This window comes from Bolinopsis microptera, chromosome 12 (assembly GCF_026151205.1).
Source record: "Bolinopsis microptera isolate Bmic1 chromosome 12, MBARI_Bmic_1.0, whole genome shotgun sequence".
Lineage (NCBI taxonomy): Eukaryota > Metazoa > Ctenophora > Tentaculata > Lobata > Bolinopsidae > Bolinopsis > Bolinopsis microptera.
In genome coordinates this window covers 11,288,028-11,302,306 of record NC_087083.1, presented here as the reverse complement: position 1 = coordinate 11,302,306, position 14,279 = coordinate 11,288,028, and the positions used below count along the sequence as shown (strand labels likewise).

At 37.0% G+C, this 14,279-nt stretch overlaps 1 protein-coding gene across 1 annotated transcript in view; it reads left to right on the top strand.

The window, feature by feature from the left end:
* LOC134824218 (uncharacterized) overlaps nt 1-13,367 on the top strand; it is a 71,503-nt gene extending 58,136 nt beyond the window's left edge. Inside the window, exons 13-25 of the mRNA XM_063835994.1 lie at nt 10-180; nt 1,408-1,565; nt 2,187-2,345; nt 2,538-2,617; nt 2,766-2,951; nt 3,117-3,218; nt 3,650-3,784; nt 7,777-7,908; nt 8,400-8,515; nt 10,889-11,253; nt 11,957-12,081; nt 12,214-12,350; nt 12,454-13,367. Coding sequence (XP_063692064.1) covers nt 10-180; nt 1,408-1,565; nt 2,187-2,345; nt 2,538-2,617; nt 2,766-2,951; nt 3,117-3,218; nt 3,650-3,784; nt 7,777-7,908; nt 8,400-8,515; nt 10,889-11,253; nt 11,957-12,081; nt 12,214-12,350; nt 12,454-12,673 — 2,086 coding nt within the window. The 3' untranslated portion in view covers nt 12,674-13,367. The remainder of the gene's footprint in view (nt 1-9; nt 181-1,407; nt 1,566-2,186; nt 2,346-2,537; nt 2,618-2,765; nt 2,952-3,116; nt 3,219-3,649; nt 3,785-7,776; nt 7,909-8,399; nt 8,516-10,888; nt 11,254-11,956; nt 12,082-12,213; nt 12,351-12,453) is intronic.
* The last annotated feature ends 912 nt before the right edge of the window (nt 13,368-14,279 follow it).

Here is a 14,279-nt window from a genome sequence, read left to right as displayed (position 1 = left end):
ACTTCCCAGGGACCTTTTATGTGAACCGACCCCTTGGGACGAACTGAAGAACAAGCTGGAGGCGGTGGAGAGAAAGAGCTGGAATAATTCCTACAGTCTTATCAGGGAGAGAAGGAAGATGTTCTCTAAACTGAAGGGATCTCATGTCTCTTTGCCCGGCTGCATTGGCCAATCAGAGAGGTCCATGAAGTATTTTTTTCTTTTATTCTTTTTTTTTCGTCGTCTATGCCTCAAAATTAAACTGATGGTTCCTGTAAAAATTACACGTCCCACAAACTTTAGCTTTTTTAGCTGACTAATCTCCAGGTCAAGGAACATACTGATAGGTAGAATAACAGTTCACAACATAACCACTAACATACTGATAGGTAGAATAACAGTTCACAACATAACCACTAACATACTAACATACTGATAGGTAGAATAACAGTTCACAACATAACCACTAACCTTCATCATATAATCAATAAAAATGATTATTATACAAGTGCTAAGGCCTGTCGTGATATCTGGGATCAACATAGGTACACCGAGATCATTTTTCATAATACAGCCACAGGGTGGGCCAAAAGTCAGTGTGCAAACGTTGGCCTTGATAGCTCAGTCACTGAGTGCCCAATTGAAATAATTCTTTCTGGTATGACTTACTGCCACCACTGGTTTGAGGAATTTGCCAAATCGAAAAATATTCGTGTTCATTTTTTTCAAATGAAGGTTCATTTTCGCATTTATTTAATAGTTTGGATACTAAAGCTAAATTTTGTTGGATTGTGTTTGTCCATTCAAATTATGTTTGTCCTGAATTAAAATGAGTTGTAGCTTCTCAGATGACCGAGATACGAAGCATAACGAGTTTATTCATTACGCGTGATCAGGTGATTGGCTTACCTAATCTCGTGATGAGGTCACCCCGTTAACCTGCACCCCATTAAACATTATGAGAATCGTTAAGGCTGCCCAATTAAGGTGTCGTGTCACGGTGTCACATAATCACCTAGTCAATTTTGTTAACGAGATACACAAAATGCTTGATAACTTCGTCATTTATATTTATAATCCGTTTTGCCTAATTTTTTTCAGATCAGATACACCATTCAATAATAATCTACCGTCTATGAAAAAAATTAGGCATTCAGCAGGTTCAAAGTGAACGATATAGGTGTTTTAATATTGAATGGGCGTGGTCTAAAATATTCGAATTTTAAAATTTTTGCGACGGAATCCTCGAACAAGTTAGTACAGTATATGCCATCATATCTGCAAAGCAACAACTCTCAAATATAAAACACGGCGGAGGTATATTGTATAAGACCCAACGTTTGCACACTGACTTTTGGCCCACCCTGTATAACTAATATATTTACTCATTTTTAATTAGCAGCTGTATAAAGGTATCCGTTATTGCAGGGTAATCCTGCCGGTGCGACGCTGTATAACACTGTGTGCAGAACAGGAAACTGAAACAGACACCAGTGAGAGCCACAGCGAGGTTTCTGTGAATACCAAAAGGAGTGAACCAAGAGAGAAGACTACCAGTATATCCAGTATATCCTTACCTTTCTTTGGTTAGTGCAGTATGAGTAAGATAACTAGAGTCCAATAAAAAACCTTTTTATATCTGATCGAGAGATAATGAGGAAAACAATGTTGTTTAATTATGTTTCTTCCTCTACAAACTTTAAGCGATAAACTTTTTAAATCAAACTACTAGAAAGTGATAAACGACCCTGGTCATTAGAAACACCCCTGCATTTGGCAGAGTAGTGTTGGTTATGTGCCTAACCTGCTACGGCTAGTTAAACAAGGAATTGAAACTGTGGGGCTCCGTACAGACCAACCTACCTATGGCTAAAGCTCTAATATACAAAAACGATACATTATTGTAAATATATTATATTTCAGTATTATGTAACGCGATGGAAATATTTTAAGCGGGTAATATCCTGTCCAAACCCAGGGTACATAACATGAAGACTTTGTTGTAACTTTGTATGAAAAGCATTAAAAGTTCTTCCTGTGACAATCTTCTACAGTTAAATTGGGAAAAACGTGGTCCATCTCGTGCGATTTTTCCTAACGACCAGGGTCAACTAGTATCCTAATATTAACTTTCCTAAGGACCAGGGTCAACTAGTTACATGTTACATGTATCAACTAGTATTCTAACAATATTGTCCACTGTCCAGAGAGTGACAACGATGCAACAAGTGCTACAACTATAGATTCAGACAGTGCCTGGTTCGCTCCAGCTATCACTGTTGAGCAGTTTGTTACGGAGGATAGTATAGATGAGATTCCAAACTTCGCCCCACAAGATGGTCAACTCTCTCTACCTTCATTTAATGGTGATTAAATTATAACCGTACCCTTGGTATGATTAAAATGCTCATAGTTTATAGATAAGTCTTGATGTAGTTTTCAGATTATGTATTTACTAGAACTGATAAAGATTTGGACAACCAATTTGCGTTCAACCAGTGAAAATTAAAGTCTTCACGTTTCAAATCTTCAATGGGAAGTTATAATATCATATTCAGGACGACCAACGTCGCCAGCTCTATCAAACGCGAGTGAAGCTACCCTTATACCGGAGGACGAAGATATTGAACAAGAGAAGGTATTACAACTTTAAAACATTTAAAAAATTGCAGATGAATTTATTAATTGAACACATTCGGATCTTTCACAAGTGATTAAAAATTATATAAATCATAAGTACAAACCAAACTAATTTGATAATTCAAAAATAATAAAAACACCAGCAGCTGGAGAAATCAGAGGGTATAGTCGAGCTAGAAAAGCCCGCTCAACCATCAACTAGCACAGCAACCAAGCAAGTTCCCCGGACTGGTCGACTGAAGAAGATGAAGTCGAATGTGATCTTCAGTTCGCTTCATGACAGTTATAACTCACCCTTTTATATCTACACTCCTAAACTTGGGTTTCGTAAGGTAAGGCTTTATTTGTTTACATCATTTTCAGATTCACCAGTTCAGCTATATCACGTGATCTATGCGATAAAAACTTAACCATACTTGATACTCAATTTTACGTTTCTAAAATCTCAGTAAGTTTTCCTAGTAAGCAATTCAGTCATAAGTTTAACATATTTTCAGCGTTCATCGTCGATGCCCCTGCTTTACAAGCCCACTTTGGTTCGGAGCAAATTGAGGAGGGCTGTAACGGACAGCCCACACTCCTTAAATAATATCATCGAGGTAATTACATTATATTAGTGTTACTTACTCAATAATCTGTAAGTGTTTAAATTAAGTTTTACCAGGTTAGACATCAGTGCTGCACGCCACCGCCGAACGCCACCGCCGCCGATAATTTTCCGGTCACGCCGCCGCCGCCGTTTTCAAACGGCGTACCCGGCGTGAACCTGTTTATACGCTGAATGCACCATTTCGTAATTTTGAAAATTGAATCTGCGAAATCACGTGACCTCACGCCGATTACGCCGCCGGCCACCGTCGACGATTTTAACCACGCCGCTGCCGTTTTAAAAAAATGGCGGCGTGCAGCACTGTTAGACATGAAAACCGTTATAGAAATTGAAAATGAAGAGATCGCAATCTTTTACAGCCTCTATATAGTCGTTACCTAACTCAACTTGTGCCATTGACTGAACTTTATCATCTTCCAGGAATACGATGCAGATGTAGATGATGACGAGTTGATGTGTGAGCAGGAAGAGTGGGATAGCCGGATCTACATCAACATTCTCAAATCTATCACAAGCAGTTCTAATGAGAACTTGTTGAAGCAGATAGAGGATAGGGTTAGTAAATTAATTGTTTTGTTAAATAATTGTTTATAAGATAACTTTTTGTTAAATTATTTTTGTATTAGTAAGTTATTTGATCAGGAGGAGATGACAAGCCTTCCCAAACTTGCACATCTCAGTATAATTTAAATATTATTAAATATTAAACATTATTATCATCACACCTCTTTAGTCTTTACTTTATAACTGTAAATTATAAATATAAAGTGAACCATAACTTACTGATCTTGCTGCACTTTGGCTGACCAAGGTACGCATTTTCTCCCATACAAGTAACTAGACTGTCCCCTGAGTTTGTGTAGCCCTTATCACATGACACTGTCAGTGTGGTACCGTATGAAATGGGCCAGGTTAACATTTCAGGGTAGTATAATATGTTTTTCCATGGTAGAGGTTCACAATCTGTATAACAAATAAGTTAACAGCAATAGTTATTTTATGATTTTAGACTTTACTTTCAGTTAATTGAGACTTAGTTTGTCTGTATGGCAAAGAATTTGCGAATATTCTTAAAAACAAGAATCCTCAAATCGGGCAATTTGAGGATCAAATTAGTGAACTTTAAATAAATTCAAAATACCCACCCCCGGGAGCTTTCCTGCGTTGCACAAAAAGTTCATGTTTCTCTACTGTCAACCAAAACGAGTTTAATCCCCAAAACCGCTCACACTCATCATAGCCAATGATATTCTGTATTCTGAAGTTGAGCACTAAGATATTATTACAAAGGATCTTTATCTGAGGTACAGCCCCCTCCGCGTAGATTACCGACCATATTTTGTACCTGCAGGATACATTAGGGAGCTAAATACCTTATCGGACCTTATGTGAACGGACATTAATTGAACGCTGGCGGTCCTAGCGTTCATCTTAATGTCCGTTCAAATAAAGTCCGTCTGTTTAAGGTCCGTCCAAGTTAAAGTCCGTTGAGATTTTTTCCAAAATTATTCCACTGCGAACTCATGTTTAGGATATGACAACTTTTTAATTTCAGTCAATTGTAATTTCTATCATCGGATTCGGACTAAACTAAATCATTGGATCAATGAAAAACGAGTTATTATACAATTTAAATATTCTAAGTATCACATTATCATTATGGCATGATCACTTTCTTGATCTTCGGCTTCCTCGTTCACTTCTTCGGAGTTATTATTTACCTCCACATCTTGTAAGTTTACACAGAAATCCAGGACCGAGGTGGTCAAATAAAATATTGTTTTCAAAAAGCAGGTATTACTGATATGATGCTTTAAGCAACAACTTTTATAATCATAGACACTGATCTACAGATATGTTGACATATTTTACTGCTTAATGACTGCCTTTTTTGCTCATTTTATGAAAAATTATCTGCTAAAATTTTTAAAACGCAAAAAAAAAGATTTAAAAATTTTGATTTTTGATGGTTTTGAATGCCTTCGAGCGTTCATTTTAATGTCTTGAAAAGCAACAGCATAGATAAGCTATCTTTCACTAAGATAAGTTATCCTCTACTGTATCTTATCGACAAACAAACTGGTTTGAATCACGCAATAAAAAGTTTATAAATCTATAAATACTTGTCAGCAGGAACATTAATAAACTGCTTCTTAAAGTGCGGGGTGCATCTGCTGATCTCGTAAGAATAGTCATCAAACCTCCAGGATATATCTCTCTGGTTGGTTGGGCTTGATATATCTCCGTCATACACTTGTATCTTTATAGTCTGGTAGAAGAATCATATTTCAAGAGAAATTATTCCTTTCTGTGTTAGTACTTAGTTTGATAAAGATAATTTAGGTTTTATTAGAGTCCTTTAATTAGATAAAAAGAATGCGACACTGCGAAATGATCAGTGTAATTACGATCGTATCAGTTAAACAAAAATTTCAGTTAAACAAAAATTTATTTATGAACAGATCTAGTATTTATCTCACTTGATCACAATCACCATCTTCACACACAAACTCTGTCTTGAGCTGAAGAGGATCCTCCTTCAGATTGTATTGGATATACTGAGCACTATCCGTCACTGGAACCCAATAAGCTCCTGGTTATGGAAACTATGAGCTGTTATTTATGAGAAGAACAGTTTTAATGGCATGACTATCTTTGTATACCGAGGACCAGCAATGATGTTATTCATACTAGGCTGAAAGGCCAGCGAAGTCCAAGCTATAAGTTATAGGGCCTGTCGTGATATCATGGATCGCTTAGGTTCCACCAGGATCTGGTATTCCTCATAATTCTGCGGCCTCTATGTATCAAAAAAAGAGAAAATTGGCATGTGAAATTGGCATGTGAAAATTTGCAACCTTCCAGACATTGATTGGGTCAACGAGGTGTCGTACGTCACCTCAAGATCAGGTGATAGGGGGCTGACCAGGCCAGAACCCAATTAATTGGGTCTGAGGTCACGTGATTATGAGCCTGAGGTCACGTGACTATGACGTCACCAGAGCTTGTTCTCCGAGCTCAATCTACTTGATCAGGCCTTATATGGAATAATATAGTGTATCGCATGTAATTGGATCCAATTATAGGAGCTGCGCAATTATCGCAGCATATTGATCTGGTATCACCTTCTGAAACCCAGCAGGCAGCTGGGCCAGAGATTTGAGAATAGAAGGATTATTTGTTAATGAAAATCGAAGTGAAAATCATGTAACCATATGTTTTCGAGGACGCTGAACACGATAAAGCTGGTTATAATTATCATACTTCAGGGCAAATTGCTTTAAAATGCACTTGAATGCCATATATGTTATTATAAGCTAAGCGCCTAAGCGGCTTATCGGGTGGCACCGGTCTCTCTGCCGAATCTCAGTAATTGTAAACAACGACGCTTTTAGTTTACAGCCAATGAGCGGGCTTATGAAGGAAAGATCTCGAGTTGAGAAAACGAAACAAATTTTTTCCAAATATTTGCTAAAGATTAACGAATACGGATAATAAGTTACCTTGTTTTTTATGGGCGCTCCCAAGACCAAAAAATAAAAACAATAAAGAACTCAAACCCCAAATCATTTGCTCCAATCTCAAAATGGAATACGTCAAACTCTTCTAAACGTAATGAAACAAAACCACTGTCACGCTGTAACCTCAGTATCTTTGGTGCCGAGGTGGAAAGGAATTACTGGCAGTGATTTACCAGAGCAGTTTGGACACCTTTAAACATTAAACACCTGCTGAATTTGATTACTTTACTGCCACAAATTGAGTGGAAGAGAGTCGCTAGTATTGGGTGGAAGTTTTAGAATCATGCAGTCAGTCGATAAAAACAGCTACAATATTTATAGTAGCTTTTAAAACGATACCCATATTAATTCATCAGCTACATGTCTACTAAACATTGTCTAGGTACATGTACGTGTCTCGTGGTTATTAAAATGTTTGGTTTGAGATATTTGCGTGAACATGCCATCTGGTGAAGTAACACTAACAACTAATTGCTCGGCCCCCAGTTTAAACTCAATTACTGTGTTGACAGAGTTAAACACCGGGGTCTCTCTGAAGATGAGGTTGTTTGGTGGGAAGCGTTCACGTTGCAACCACAATGTTTTAGTGAAGGTGTGAACACTGAACAGGGTGTATTATGGGATCGTTCGTTATTTTATTAACTTTATAGACCACACATTTAATTTCAGTGAAGATAAAGATATACAACACTATAGTTCTGCATAACTGCACAAGTACTACTATAACTACTGAATAAAGTTATTATGATCTAGTGCTTAGCTTCTTGGATCAGTGATAAGTTCAACACACTTAATCACATAGTGATAAGAGTCGCATCTCAGTTTACGATAAGATGACCAATTGTACCCCTAAAATATTATTATGATTTAAATACCAGAGTCATACCAGAAAGAATTATTTCAATTGGGCACTCAGTGACTGAGCTATTAAGGCTAACGTATGCCCACTGACTTTTGGCCAATCCTGTATGATCTAAGATTCAGAAATTTGTAACGTTGACTGATGGTTGAAATAAAACTCGTCAGGTGGAGGGAACATCGGACGAAGTATTAAAAGTGAAGAGAAACGGAAGGAGGAAGAAAGCTTCCTTTTCTAAAAGCGGTGACGAGGAGATACCTACATCTAGTGGCGGAGAAAACAAGTCTGATCTTTTAGCTGTAAGTTAACTAGTTACTAAGTTACTAAGTTACTAAGTTAGCATAACTAAGTTACTAAGTTAGCAGAAAAGCAAGGTTATCACACCTGCATTTAGCATTAAACTTTTGTTTGGGGTCATCGTACAAAATTTATTATTTGACTGTTACTTTACTTACTTACTAACTCAGCTATTCGTTATGTCTCGACTTAATTTAATTATTCGTAATATGAATGTTTAACCTTAATATGACCTTGTAAAGTGCTTTGTGCAACAAGTGTTTGTCTCAATGAGTAATTTTAATACTTGAGCAAGAAAGTCCCCAGACACAAAGTATGCTCATAAAATATGCACATAAAGTATGCACATAAAGTATGCACATAAAATATGCACATAAAGTATGCACATAAAGTATGCACATAAAATATGCACATAAAGTATGCACATAAAGTATGCACTTCCTTAACCACCTCCTACTTCCAAGCATCCCTTTCACTCCTTTAATCCCCACAGGTGAAGCCTAGACGAAAGCGACGGCGGAGCCGCGACAAGAAGATGGACACAGACACCTCCTACTTATCACCAGCAATCAGCCCTTATGAGCACCAAACGTCAGATCAGATTATCAGGTACAAGAATATGTCGTCTGAGTATCTGGTTAGAGTTTTCAATTTTGCTGAACAGGCAGTTCCTTAGAAAACACGAGGGTATATATAAATAGTTCTTTAGAATTAAAAATGGCCTCAGTTATGCAATACTCGGCGTTTGCGGCAAATCAGGGCGAGGCAAATCAGGTTTTCCATTACCAGTTATAGTAGTTATAAAGTTAGCAGTCCCACTGGAATACCCGGTAAAATAGTTAAACATCCGGTCTTGAACTAAATGGCAATATAAAGGGCAATATAAAGGGCAATATAAAGGCAATATAAAGGGCAATATAAAGGGCAATATAAAGGCAATATAAAGGCAATATAAAGGCAATATAAAGGCAATAAAGGCATTATAAAGGGCAATATAAAGGGCAATATAAAGGGCAATATAAAGGCAATATAAAGGCAATATAAAGGGCAATATAAAGGCAATATAAAGGCAATATAAAGGCAATATAAAGGCAATATAAAGGCAATATAAAGGGCAATATAAAGGGAATATAAAGGGAATATAAAGGCAATATAAAGGGCAATATAAAGGGCAATATAAAAGAAATATAAAGGCAATATAAATTGCAATATAAAGGGCAATATAAAGAGCAATATAAAGGGCAATATAAAGGGCAATATAAAGGCAATATAAAGGCAATACAAAGGGCAATATAAAGGGCTATATAAAGGCAATAAAAAGGGCAATATAAAGGGCAATATAAAGGCAATATAAAGGGCGATATAAAGGGCGATATAAAGGGCAATATAAAGGCAATATAAAGGCAATATAAAGGCAAGAGAAGATCATGTTATTGATCCCTTGCTCTTCTCCGTGATGCTCAACGTTTATGATTACAATCCCCAAGTTTGGTATAATGAACTCACTTTCTCTCTCTCCCCTTGAGATAATTTGATTGGATCTTCTTTGCGTTAAGCTGGGACTTAAACATCAACTGATTTGTTTCGAGCGCAGGATATCACAGTGCTGGCAAGCACGACCGTTGACTTTATACCCCCTTTACTATCATACCCCCTTTATTAATATACCCCTTTACTGTTTTGATTGGTGTATCATTTCTTTTTTTGGGAAAGAGAGACCCTGGCGGCCTGGCAACGGTCCACTCTACCCAATTATGGGTTTTAGTAAAAATACCTTTATATTTGGATATGTTTCTCTCCGTATTGAGCTAGTCCGAGTCGTGTTGTTTTATGATTCATAAGTTAAAGTTTGATACAAATTCGCAGTAATTTCAGGCAAAATGTTTGTTCTAAGAGTGGATCATAAGAACATGGACTGTTCAATGATATCCTGGTCACCAAGCAGATAGGAACGGGTCAGGCTACATTTGACGAAAAAATAGTTTTTTTAAGAACAGTATGCTGCGATATGGGGTGTGCATTTAGTATGACAAACCCGCTTAAATCAAATTAAATCCGATATCGAAGCTTGAAGCATCCTGCATGGTGTATGATATGTTACATGAATAATATTGATGCATGATCCATGATGGGGGTCCGACTATCCGAGGATCGTTCACATGTTATTATTACGAAAGCCATACTATTATTACGAAAGTAACTTTTCCACTTAGTACCTCCATCCCCGCTATGATTACATATTTTCCCACAATTTTTTCCCGATCCATGACTCAAAGTGCCGAAGGCACAAAAGAGTCTGCAAGGACAAGGGTTAGCAAACGAGGTTTTTTTTGTATATGGTAGCTTTGCGACCCTGCGAGCGAGCGTACGTGCCCTATTAGTTATAACTTTGCGGACTTTGTCACTCCGCAAAGTTATTTTGCGCAATATCTGAATGAAATTGGTATTGGCACGCGACGCTGAATTGAACCGATCAAGTAAATCGTTAATTTCACCACGTACGTATCCAACTAGCTAGGCACTAATTATTAGCATATTATTTTGAGTTAGTATTATAGTATTACCATTTTGCACAGATCCGTGTCATATCAGGTTGCATAAACAATATAAATAAACATATGGTTAGTGCATGTAACATAGAAATGTATACGATTTTAAAATTTAATATGGAATTAACTGGGCGGCGCTCGGCCTATCACTCCGCCATATCTGCATGCTTATAAAGTATAAACAGTAAAGCCTGGGGTCCCCAGGTTGTATGGAATATGATAAAATATGCCATCACGGATCGGGAAATTGAGCGGCCATCCACAAAAGAAAAGCGGCCGCATTTCTTGTTGCTATCACGTTTAAAAGGTTTCTTTAGGGGGATTCTAACATACGGCCCCGATAAATAATGTGTGAACGATTTCTCAGAAAATATCGATATTATTATAATTATATGCATACCTCAAAGGCTAAAATAGCTATTTTATCCCACAGTGACAGATCTTCAATGAATACTACTCCAGAACCACCTCAAACCTACAACCTACTCTCTCCAAAACCAACCCTGGAACCATCACCTCACCAAACTAATCGCTGTGAAGAATCATATCTGAAGGAGGGGACAGCTGACTTGGTTCCTCAAGAAAATACATTAAATGGAGAAGTCCAGATGGATAAACCAAATGAAGCTATCGTTACTGGTAATCGTTATAATGCTGAAGATAGATCAGCTGCAGGACAAGTATCAAAGCCAATATCATCAAGTTGGAGCTTGGATTCAAAGCAAAGGGAAGTTCAGAGGAAGGGTAATAGCCCGGGAATAAAGAGTCGCCCATTGGCTGCATTACCTATTGTTACAGGTACGTGGGATTGTATTGCTGTCCGATAATGTCGGTTGGCGATTCTGGTTGCACAACAGATTGCTTTAAGTCATTACTTTATTCGTAATAAATTTGATAAACATAGAAAAATACATACAAATATATATAATGCATGCAATATCCCTCACATTCAGAGACGCTTCACGTACTCACGATCAACCGCGTAGCAACAAAATATGACTTTTTATTAGGTTCATAAAGCTCTTGCAGTGCTATGACTTTTTGTAATCTCTTGCAGTGCTTATAGACTATAGAGTCGTTTTGAGATTTTAGCGTCTCTTCGAGATTTTGATAAGCTTATCTGACGACGAAGAGGCATGAGCGTCCCTTCTTTTATCCATTAGACCACAGTCAACATGTATTTGTTACAGCGACCATGCTTTATTCCTCGATATAAATATTGGGTTCAATTAGACTTCATCGACGTATTTGCAGTTTCAATTAGAGTATGCAACTATAACAGTTTGATACAAGTTTATTCATGTAATTTTGCTACAAATTTTTGGACAAATTTAAAATCGATCTAAATTAGAAATAACTTAACAATCAGAAATTTCTATTTATCATCAAATAATTCCATCCGCATTCCTCCACCCTTTTAACTAAGAGATAAAAATTATTTCAGTAATTATTTGTAGTGACAGAGACTTTATACCAACCGTCTCAACTCCCATTTTCCCAGACGAAAGACTGTCAGACATAATTAAGAAGGACGAGGTAAGAGAAAACGACCTGGAGAAACCAGAATCACTGCAGCAGGAGACTGTAATTTCTACCGATAAGGGGAACCAAAGTGTAGAAGACGAGGTTAGTGGGTGATCTGGTTACACCTTTATCATTCTCCCTGATTCACGATTACATTTTTCTTTTTACCAGCTTCGTAACTAAGTTCTTACACTTATATTTATCTGATGTAGTTAAACAAAATATAAATATCAGACTGACCTGGAGAGGACCCCTGCTAATTTGGAGTGGGAGCTAAAGGTATTGCGGGACGTCATTGAACACTTTGAACAGGATTACGCCAAAACTGAGCAGATTTTGGAGGAAAAACGGATCAGAGATAAGCGAATCAGGTGCTGTTTTATTTTATTACCACAAACTCCGACGCATGAATTTAATTGGATGACTTAACTTGCATTAATTATAACAACTTAACTAACACATGTCTCCTAACAGGATGGAAATCAAGATGTTGAAAACACAAATAGCAGTTCACAAGATGGAAAAGAGGCTATGCGGAGAGCAGTTCCAACCTGTACTCACCTCCACTCCCCGTACTAAACCTCTTTCACCCAACACTGTTAAGAGTCACAAGTGTCAGGGGTCTGTTATTGCGCGGAGGAAGAACTCTTTGAATCATTTTCTTATCAATGAGAGTTGTTTTGTTGAGAAATAGCACGCGTTTTGTTTAGGTATGACTGATCAGTTTTGATTGTTGTGTTTTTATGTTCTTGGCTGTGACAAAAGAACAAAGTTGACGATGTGCTCTTTCAATATGACCAAAAGAAAAAGTTGACGATGTGCTCTTTCAATTTTATCAGTTATCAAGCTAGGTTGCCTTGTGAAAATCAGTTGTAGCAACCGGAACTGTTTGTTTTTAGATGTTGTATCAATTGTTGTTGATGGTAATGCTAATTTGAATTGCACTAATTCGCAACCTCAAAGACTTCCAACTACTCACCAAAACGCAATTTGGAACAGCTGATAGTTTTTTTTTTGCTACGGTAATATTATTTGTCATTAAAAAATTTTAAAGCTCATTTAACTTGAATGCTTCGCTTGCTGTGTGCTTTGTTATATTATGAATAGCACTTCCATTACATTCAATGTATTTATGTTATTCGTCAAGTTTTGTTGTGTCAAATCGCTGCTTTCAGAGTTTCATATACAATTCAGAATTCCAGAAGAATCTATAATATTTCAAAACTATTTTTTAAATTTTCAGTGAATGTCAAAATTAATTTATTATTCTTTGACAAACGTTTACTAGGTTAAGTAATGTATAGATGTAAAGTTTAAATCGTAATATAATAGCGATTCAAAATAATTCGCACAAGGTACTTCAATATGATAAAGAATAAAGATTTGTCAATAATAATTTGTTTTAAACTGTTCCAAACTTTCAAATTCTTTTATACAGCAGGGTGTCATAATTATTGGCGCGTAGACAATTTTGCGTAAAATTTTAGCTTACCCAAGCTTTTAGAAACGATCATTACTTGACTTCTGAGGGTCAGTTTCCTATGGAGTCTTGATCATCACGAAGTCCGAAAGAAGTTAAATTTCGTCGATAATCACGACGAAAGAGAAAAATTTGGATTATTGGACTTGAAGCCTTCGGCTGCTCCCCCTGAATTCCGGGATGAGTCCGCCTGACTATATTTTATTGCCAAATTTTGTCAAATTTAGAAAACCCATTCTACTGTAAAAGAAAGTGTGCCGATGCCCAGTTAGCTATCTACAGACGTACGCAGCTAATAATTGCTTATAATCCACGTGACTATCTAAGCTGCACATTATCTTCGTTTCCTAAAATAGCTTCACGGTCCTGGAACGCACGTGCAAAGTGGTGATGATTTAAGTAAGACTTATCGCACGTGCAGAGTGGTTATGATTTAAATGGAGCTAATTATAAGCCAAGTCTGTTGGCCTCTATGTATGTGCACTTTTCCTGTTAATTAGTTTGCAGCTAGATAATAAAGTTTATTGCTGTACGATGCCCGGATATTAAAACTTATTATGCTATTATTCTCTGCTACTACCCTCCCTAGTACTGAACGGACAAGTCTATTACTTTATCACTCCCGTCAGTAATTTCAATGATATTACTTCTGTGAGTAGGGATATGCCCGTTTTTGAGACGAAGAGATATCCTTTTTATTATTCATTCATTAAATTCATATTATCAAGCATTGTGCATACTGCATAATATGCTCATATCTTATAATGAAAGGATGTACCTACGTTTTTGAATATTGGTCCAGGATGAACAGTTCCTTTCG